General features: G+C 50.2%; 1 protein-coding gene across 1 annotated transcript; it reads left to right on the top strand.

The window, feature by feature from the left end:
* Positions 1-7,143: 7,143 nt before the first annotated feature.
* LOC122237105 (uncharacterized protein C20orf203) lies at positions 7,144-9,798 on the top strand. Its single transcript, XM_042979825.1, is given in 5 exon segments — positions 7,144-7,189; positions 7,512-7,720; positions 7,722-7,768; positions 7,770-7,880; positions 7,882-9,798. Coding segments are annotated over 5 exon segments (522 nt in total). The 3' UTR covers positions 7,991-9,798.
* Positions 9,799-10,076: the final 278 nt, after the last annotated feature.

Genomic DNA, 10,076 nt, shown 5'->3' on the forward strand with positions numbered 1-10,076 from the left:
CGCTACAGCGGGGGTGGGGGGTGCTGGGGGGGGGGGCGGGCCTCGGCTGGGAGGCAGGCCGCTCCGCTGGAGAACTGTTCTCCTGATGCCCCTGTGATGGGAGAAGGGAGCTGGCTGCACTGCCAGGAGCTTCCACACCAGGCTGCCCTGGACCGTGCCGTAGGGGCCCCCATGCCTTCACTGCCTGTCACTCATGGCTCTGGGCCTCCCATCTCCAGGCTTCAATCAGATGGAAGATTTGCAGTTTTGATGAGAGTAGCAAATGAAACAATGCACTTTCGCCTCTGCCCCCGCACGCTCCTGAGGTTGTGCTACAGTAACTAGTAACTTTACTAGGAGCCAGCCCACGGAGGTGGGGAGCGTGCCGGGGCCTCTCGCAGCTACCGCAGGCCGCCTGGCGGAGCTTCTGAGAGTCTCTGCCTCTGCGCCTGGCCCTGCCACATAGTCGCCGTGGGACATGGACAGGTGACTTCCCTCTCTCAGCCTCCGTGTCCTCATCTGCAAAACCAGGGCGGCCACCTTCCTGGATTTCCAGGAGAAGCCTCTGACGCTGTGCCTGCGAAGGGTCTGGCTAAGTCCAGCCTCAGTGAGAGTGACTTCCCCAGGCACCCAGGCTTCCCAGACCTCAGTTTGCCCAGGTGTACTATGGAGATGATGATCCCACCCATGGCTTCAGGTCATCGGGAAGGTTCCATAAAACCAACCATGTAACCCACCTAGCACAAATATATATTGCTCATTTAGCTCGTTATTACGGGATTTTGTGCCACTAGTGGGCAAAGCCAGCCAGGATGAGACCCTGCGGCCGCCCGCCCTGCCCCCTGCCCAGGGCTTCTTCCTCTGGCCCACAATAGGAGGCTTGTACAGGTGGGACCAGAGTGACCTCCCTCCGGTTTGCCAGGTCAGAGCCACACTCCCAGTGTCTGGAGCGCAGCGGGGGGATGGCCACGCAGCACCTGCTGCCAGCTACCTGACCGGCTGAGTCTCCAGGAAGCCGCGGTGGAGGCTGGGCCTTGGGGTTTCGGCTAAGCCCTGGGGTGCTGAGCAGACAATGAACTTTGGTCTTCTCCTGAAGTGCCCCTGTGCAGTCTCCCAGTGCCCCAGCGTCTACTTTTCTGGCCACACAATGTCAGAGCGCCGAAGGAATGCCCCAGCCACAGTAAATAGCTTTATTGGTTTTTTTCGGGCTGTAAAAGTAATTCTTGTTCATTGCAGAAAAAAAAAATCAGAGAAGCGTAAATTAAGAGCACCCCAAATCCCAAACTTTTGGCTGCTTTTGTGCATATGCACATAAAGATATAGATTGTTTTTACTAAGATCGACTCTTATGATACACGCTTTAAAAATTGAAATGAGAATACTTGATTTTTTTAATGTTTATTTATTTTTGAGAGAGAGACAGAGCATGAGCAAGGGAGGGGCAGAGAGAGAGGGAGACACAGAATCCAAAGCAGGCTCCAGGCTCCGAGCTGTCAGCACAGAGCCCAACACGGAGCTCGAACCCATGAGCCATGAGATCATGAACTGAGCCAAAGTCAGACACTTAACCGACTGAGCCACCCAGGGCACTCAGGTGCCCTGAGAATACTTGATTTTTAACTTTTTTGTTACAAAATATGACACAGAATGACCATACAAAATAATTGTTCAGTTGACATATTATTATAAGGCAAACTTCTGGAACCACTGCCCAGGTGAAGAACTCTGCCAGCCACCCTAGAAGCCTTCAGTGTGCCCCCTCACCCTACCCCACTACAAAGAGTTACTGTTAGCCTGACTTTTTTTTTCTTTTTTCTTTTCTTTCTTTTCTTTTCTTTCCTTTCCTTTTCTTTTTCTTTTTTTTTTTTTAAATAATCTCTCCTCCCAGCATGGGGCTTGAACTCATGACCCTGAGATCAGGAGTCACATGCTCTACTGACTGAGCCAGACAGGTGCCTTTTTTTTTCTTTCTTTTTTTAAAGTAAGCTTTATGCCCAACATGGGCCTTGAACTCATGACCCAGAGATCAAGAATCATGGTCCACCGACTGAGCCAGCCAGGTGCCCCACTGTTATCCTGACTTTTAAGGTCATCACTTTCTTGCTAGTTATCACTCAGTGTGAATCCCTAGATACTATAATTTTGCCTTTAAAAAAAAAATCTCTTTTAAGTCCCTTTTAATCTATAGATGTATTTTTTTAACTTTTTTTTTTTTTTTTTTTACAAAACATGACAGTATATCTTAGACCTTGTCCATGTTAGTAAATGTGACTCTCATTTTTATTTTTATTTTTTTCAATGATTCCATTGTTCCATCCCAGAGTTGAACATAACTGACCGGTCCCCCCCACTGATGGACACTTAGGTTACACTTTTGCTGTTACAAACAATCCTATGCTGGAAATCTTTATACCTATCTTTTTATGCACTTGAGTAATTCTTAGAAGAAATTTCTGGAAGTAGAGTCATGGGTCCAAAGAATAGGTTTGTTTGTTTTTTTTTTTTTAACAGTATGATTCACTTGCCATCCCATTCGCCCATTTGAAGCACACAACTCAATAGTTTTTCAATGGTATGTTCAGAGTTGTGCAATCATCACCACCATCAATTTCAGAACATTTTCATCATCCCAGAAAGAACTCCACACCCATTTCTTCCCAGTCCCTTCCCCCTACCTCTAGGCAATCACTGCTGTAAAAGAGTCTGCAAGGTTCACCCATTGTGGACACTTCATGTAAATGAAACCATACAATGTGCGATCTTTTGTGACTGACTTCTTTCACTTAGCATATATTTCAGGGTTTACCCATGTCACAGCACGTATGAGTACTCCTTTCCTTTTTCTTGCTGAATAATATTTCTGTGTGTAGCTAGACCACATTTTATCTATTCATTCATCAGTTGATGGGCATTTGGGTTGTTTCTACTTTCTTAGCTATCATGAATAATACATCTGTGAACATTCATGTAAGATTTGGGATGAACATATGTTTTCCCTTCTGTCAGATCTGTACCTCCCAGGTATAGAACTGCTGGGTCACGTGGTCATGCTACTTAAGCTTTTGAGGAACTCCCAGACTGTTTTTCTTTTTTTCTTTTTTTCTTTTTTTTTTAATTTTTTTTAACGTTTATTTATTTTTGAGACAGAGAGAGACAGAGCATGAACGGGGAGGGGCAGAGAGAGAGGAAGACACAGAATCAGAAGCAGGCTCCAGGCTCTGAGCTGTCAGCCCAGAGCCTGACGCGGGGCTCGAACTCACGGACCACGAGATCATGACCTGAGCTGAAGTCCGACGCTTAACCGACCAAGCCACCCAGGCGCCCCTCCCAGACTGTTTTTCAAGATGGCTGCACTGTTTGCATTCCCACCAGTAGTGCGTGAGGGTTCTGATTTCTCCACATCCTTGCCAACACTTTTCACTGTTTTGTTTTTTTTTTTTTTGATTACAGCAAACTTACTGTGTGTGAAGTAGCATCTCATGGTTTTGATTTGCATTTCCCAAATGGCTAGTGATTTTCAGCATCTTTTCATGAGCTTATGGACCATTTGTATATCTTCTTTGGATCAATGTTTATGCAGATCATTTGCCCATTTTTAAATTGGGTTATTTGTCTTTTAGTACTGAGTTGTAAGAGTCCTTTATGTATTCTGGTTACAATTCCTTATCCAGATATATGGTTTGCAGATATTTTCTCCCATTCTATGTCTTTTCACTTTTTTTTCCTTTTTTTTTTTTAATATTTTATTTTAAGTAATCTCTACACCCAACGTGCCTCGAGCTCACAACCCCAAGATCAATACTTGCACGTTCTACCAACTGAGCCAGCCAGGCGCCCTGTCTTTTCATTTTCTTGACGATGTCCTTTGCAGCACAGAAGTTTGTTATTTTGATGATGTCCAATTTACCTGTTTTCTTTTTGTTGTTGTTGCTATGCTTTTGCATCATATTATCGACTAATCCTAGGTAATGAAGATTCAGGCCTGTGCTTTCTTCTAAGAGTCTTATAGTTTTAACTCTTATATTTGGGTGTAAGATCCATTTTGAGTTAATTTCTGTGTAGGGTGTGAGGAAGGTGCCCAGCCTCCTTTTTTTGCAATGTGGATGTCTAGTTGCCCCAGGCACCATTTGTTGAAAAGACTGTCCTTTCCCCACTGAACTTTCTGGGCACTCTTTTTTTTTTTTTTTTTTTTTTATTAAGTTTACGTGTTTATCTTGAGGCAGGGGGTGGGGGACAGAGAAAGAGAGGGACAGAAAGAATCTCAAGAGGGCTCCACACTCAGCATGGAGCCTGATGCGGGGCTCAATCCCATGATCCCATGACCGATAGATCATGACCTGAGCCAAAATCAAGAGTCAGACGCTTAACTGACTGAGCCACCCAGGCGCCCCTGTGTGGGCACTCTTGTTGAAGATTAATTGTCTGTAAATGTGAGGGTTTATTTTTGGACTCTCATTCCGTTCTGTTAATCTATATATCTATTCTTATGTCAATACCACACTGTTTTAACTACTGTAACTTTGTAGAAAACTTCCTATGGTTTCTCCAACAATGTTCTTCTTTTTTCAATATTGTTTTGGCTATTTGGGGTCACTTGAATTTCTCTAAGAAATTTAAGATCAGCTTGATAATTTCTGCAAAGAAGCAAGTTGGAATTTTGTTGGAGATGGTATTGAATCTGAAGATCAATTTTGGGAGTCTTACCATCTTAACAATATTGGGTCTTCAGATCCATGAACATGGGATGTTTTTCCATATATTTAGGTCTACGTTAATTTCTTTCAACAGTATTTTGTAATTTTTAGAGTATAAGTTTTATACTTGTTTTGTTAAATTATTTGTAAGCATTTTATTCTTTTATGCTAATATAAATAGAATTAATTTCTTAATTACATTTTGAAGTGTTCATTGCAAGTGCACAGAGATACAGTTGCCTTTTTTTGTATATTCATCTTGAATCCTGCAACCTTGCTGAACTCATTTTTTAGTTCTAAATTTTTGTGTGTGGATTCTATTTAGGATTTTCTATTTACAAGATCATGTCACCTGAAAATAGAGATAGTTTTACTTCTTCCCTTGCAATCTGGATGCCTTTCCCCACCTTGTTTAAGTATACTGGCTGGAACTTCCAGTAAAATGTTGACTAGAAAGGCAGGAGTGTACATCATTGTCTTGTTTCTGGTCTCAGGGGGAAATCACCCAGTCTTTCACCATTAAGTGTGATACCCAATACTCTCTGTAGGAAGGCTCATTTTAGGCTTTCCTGAAAGGCTGGTTGGTTAGAGCCTCACTATTAGCAGCATATGAGAGGGACCCCAGTCCCTAATCTCCTTGTCAGTAGCTCCAGGTTTTAGGAGGAGCTAAAGGAGGCTCCTTCTGAGCCTTGGCCTGAGGAGCCCAAGGCCAGAGAGCAGAAGTGTTGCATACATCATCACACAGTTGCTCAGCTACCTGCCATTCCAATTGTCTTTGGTCACTGGGGAGTGAGCCTCTGGGACCCTCAGTCTTCCCTCCCCTGGTGGAGATGCCTCGCGACCCACCAAGAGCAGCCACTGGTGCAGAAGGAGACCTAGCTTCTGTTCTGGACCTGGCCACGGACTTACTGCATGACCTTGAGCAAGTTACTCCCCCTCCACACCCCTCGCAGCCCCAGGCCTTTGTTTTCCTATCTGTGCAGTGGGAGAGGTGGTTCAACTCTGAAGTCTCCACGTCTGACCCGTCTGACCGTCCACCCTTAAGCCTGGGCTGCTTCTGCCACTGCCCAGAGTGGCCACCAGAGGGCACCCCAGACCAGCATTTGGCCCAGCTAGGGCACAGGGGGCCCTGGGGAGGCTGAGAAGCAGGGTGTGTTTTTAAGGAGCTGCTAGCTTTCCTTGCTCAGGCTTCCTTGTGGCTACACCTGCCAGGCCCTGTGCCTCATTCCTCTGGATGAGCCCTGGTCTCCGAGGAGGGAGGATGGAGACATCACCCCCAAGACCAGTGACCTTGCACTCATCCCTGACTGCCTTGGTTTGGCTGCCTAAGGCCCAGGCATCCGGTGTCAGGGCCAACAGCCTTGAGTGTCTCAGCCGGGAAAGGTTTCTACTGTCTCTGGGCCCCTGTGGGCACCGCATCCTTTGCCTACTGCATTTCGTGGCAGTACAAAGCCTCCCTCCTGGTGAGTTCCCGGCCACCTGGAAGGGAACAATTACAGCCCCTTTAGGACATGGATGGATTCTTGCCGGGGGTCCTGGACAGTGTAGCATCTGAAACCACACCCTCTGGGACTCCCAGATTCCTCAAGAGACCGACTCCCCAAACCTCAGAACTAGGCACCTTAGGCATCAGAGACCACCCGACACTCCCCAGGGCAGAGTATCTGAGCCCCGTGGCGAAGGATTCTCCTGGGAGCACCAGAGGGGTTCCAGCAACCCTCTCTAGCCTCCCCCCGGTGCTGATTGTACCCTCCAAATAGAAGCAGAACTTTTGCTTTCAAATCGAGCTCCCAGTCAAAGCAGCAGCTCTCAGCCCCTCGCGTGGAAGGACACTGGAGCACGTGCCCAGATGCCCGCCACGTTTGCCTGGAGCCCCCATTGTTGTGTCTTCCCCCCCTTCCACACCGGGTCCTCTTGAGGGCAGAGTGAGTGTCCAGTTCCCCTACGTCCACTTCAGGGTGGCTGGCTCAGGACTTGGCGTCCAGTAGAGAAGCTCAGCAGGTGTCACCATGGGAACGCTGACCCCATCGTCTCCCACTCCGGGGACCAGGGCTGCCTCTGCCCCTTTCTGAGCCGTACGACTTTGGGCAGGTCACTTAGGTTTCTGCGCATCCACTTTGTTTTTTCTTTGTTCCTCTACTTCCCTCAAACGGTCACGGGGGTCAGAGCAGAGATGAGAGCCGTGGTGTGAAGGGTGACCTGCTCTCCCTGTGTCTGACACAGGGACACAGGCCCTTATCACCCCTGCTGCAGCTGTGGTGTCAACCAGGAGGTCACATGGAAGAGAGGTGGACAGCAGGCCACATGACTCCCTGGGATTTTCAAATAATGGCTGGCGTTTTCTGGGCCCCTTCTGTGCACCAGACATTGTGCTGAGTAGCTCACCTGGGTCATCTCTCTCGATCCCTTCAGCGACCCTGTGAGGAGGACGCATTACCGTCCTCAGCTTTGCAGATGAGGAAACCGAAGCATGGAACGATTAGCTACCTCGCCCAAGGTCCCACAGTTGGCAAAAGGTGGGGCTGGGGCTTGGACCTCTGGCCTCTGGAGCCCATGCTCTTAGCCACTGGGCCACTTCCTGCCTTGAGCAGATGTGGGGCTGGGACGGGCAGTTTGGGGTCTTTTTGTCCACGACATAGGAACCTCCAAGGACCACAGATCCTCGGTTCTGATCCTCTTTTCTAGACTTGTGTACCGAGACCAGAAAGGAACCCCTCCTCTCAATCTCTGTCTCTCTCTCTCACACACACACCAGGGCCTATGGGGCAAAGCAGGACCCCAGCGACAGCAGGTGTTGTCACAGCAGGGAAATTGGGTAATCCTCAAAGCCCCTATGAGTCTCAGAATCTGTGATTCGAAAAGTCATCTCGGGGTCTCGTCCACAACAGCCAACCTCCCGTCTTGGTCGAGCTCATTTGCCCAACTCGGGGGTCTTGGGAGAGGGTGAAAGGAAGTACCTCAGAGGCTCAAAACGATGCCCACCCTCCAGCCCAGACACTGGGCACCAGCAGGCTCCTCCTCCCCAACGCCCGGGCCCTTATCAGGAAAGCAATTTGGGTTGGTGGGGAGGGGGAAGTCCGAGGCCCCGGGCTCCGGCAAGGTGGGTAGGAGAGATAGGGAAGTGGGGAGGGGGCCGTGGGGCCCTGCTGGGAGGGCCTGAGGATGGAAGGGATGCCGGGAGCCAGCGCTGTCCTTGCTGGCCTGGCCTCTTGACATGGTCCCAGAGCTGCCTTCCCTCCTTGCCAGGCAAGGCGCCCGCACCTTTAATTAGCGAGCAGCAGCCTCTCCCCGATTCATCTCAGTCACTGTTTAATTAGCCGCGCACAAGGCACCCCTACCCCCCAGCTCTGGGTTGAGCAGCCTGCCTCTCTCACGGAGGCTGCCACCACCTCATGGTGTCCCCTCTCACACACACACACACCCCACCGTATTTATTCTGCTCCCCAGAAGGGGGGATGGGGCGGGCACGCCTGGCTGAAACCTCAAGGAGATTCTGGGCACTGACGCTTGTATTCAAAGCATCCAGCAAACATTATTAGGGCTTCGAGTCTGCGCCAGGCTGGCGCTGGGCGGAACCCAGGCTGGATGGGGGTGGCCGGCCGCCGTCCTGTCCAACTGTTCCAGAACGGCTTTTCCCTTTGGGAGGTGCCGGGACACCTCTCCAGCTGGTCCCAGGGTGTTGGGAAAAGCTTAATAATCCTCCCTGTTGCTCCCCCCCGCACCCCGCAACCAGAAAGGAACGATCGTTTCTTCCTTCGCCTCCCTGCCCCAGAGCCCAGCAAGCCCCCCGGAGAAGGCTGCATCCACTGAGGGGGAGAGGGCCCTTCCTCCAGCCGGGCCTCCGCAGTGCTCAGATCCCAGAGGCCCGGGCCGAGGCCATGGGCAAAGGGAGGCGGTGAGGCGTCTCAGTCCCGCTCTGGGGCCTTGGGGGCACAGGAGAGAGCCCACAGCCTGTGGCCGAACCGGCTGCCCTCTGTTGCCCTGAAGCAGGGTGGAGCTGGTGGCCCCGGCAGCCGCGCTCACACCCTTCCGGGCAGAGCCGGGGTGCCACCGCCTCAGGGCAGCCAGCTGGAGGCTGGAGGCTCAGGTTCCAGCAGCCCTGCGCCCCAGTCCCTCCTGTGGCTCCAGGCAAATCAGCCGCCCTGGGGCCTCAGTCCTGCCCACAGAAGGGTGCCGGCCCCCCTGCTCTGATATGGACTAGGGACACAGAAGGACTAACGCTTTATCTGGTACTGACCGTCTGTGTGGCCGCGGCCAGCCACCAAACTGTGCCGTGCCTCAGTTTCCCCATAATGTCTACCTCGTGGGCTGTCCTGAGGATTAAATGATTCACGATGTTTAACACACTCAGAACGGTGCCTGGCAGAGGGAGGAATCATTGGCTGTTTCTGCCATGATTTCCCCTGCTTTTACCGATCGATATTTATTGCCAGGTATGAGGGACTTGGTGGTGAGTAATATGGCAATCTCCCTGCCTTTCAGAGTTTTCCTTCCGGTGGGGGAGGCGGATGAAAACAAGTAAATAAAGGAAAAGTGCAATTTCATCTGAACAAAGTCTGCGGTTTAGTTAATAGTAATGTGCCGGCGTTAACATCTTGGTTTTAACAGATGTACCATGGTCAGGTTAAGGGACGCGGTGACATGGAGAAAAGTGGATGAAATGTATACAGCGACCCTCTGTACTGTCTTTGCAGCTTTTCTGTGAACCTAAAATTATCCCTCCCCCAAAAAAGTTTATTTAAAAAATACAATTTCGGGTAAGGGTAAGTGCCATGAAGAAAATAAACAAGGCTAAGATAGAAGAGGGTGTGGGGGCCGTTGTAGACAGGGTGGGGTCTAGGAGGGTCTCTGTGAAGAAGTGACACTTGGGAGAAACTGAGTGATGGGAAGGAGCCAACCTTGGGAGATGAGGGAAGGGCCTGCCCCAAGCAGACCGACCGGCAAGTGCAAAGGCCCGGAGGCAACCACTGCCTTGGGAGGTTTGCAGTCCACCCGCTGGGTGGGAGAGGCTCGATGTGGGGAGACGCGTTCAGAGGAGGAAGTAGCTTCCCTTCAGCATCATTTTGCCCTTTCAGAGGACAGGAAGGAAGGAGACTCGGCAAGAGCCTGTACCTAGCACTCTGGTACCTCTTTTTTTTTTTTTTTAAAGTAAGCTCTACGCCCAACACGGGGCTTGAACTCACGGCCCAGAGATCAAGAGTTGCACGCTTCACCAACTGAGCCAGCCAGGCCCCTCTCTAGTAGCTCATTTTAGTCTGTAACTTAGTTACCCCGTGGGGGCAATGTGGTCATTTCGCTTCTAGACAAGCCGGTGGACAGGTGGAGACTCGGCCCATGTCACAGGCCTGTGCTTGGAAGGAGACACCTCCTGGGTGTTGAGGTTGTGCTGGGGTCTCGCTGGGA

Source organism: Panthera tigris, chromosome A3 (assembly GCF_018350195.1).
Source record: "Panthera tigris isolate Pti1 chromosome A3, P.tigris_Pti1_mat1.1, whole genome shotgun sequence".
NCBI classification, from domain to species: Eukaryota; Metazoa; Chordata; class Mammalia; order Carnivora; family Felidae; genus Panthera; species Panthera tigris.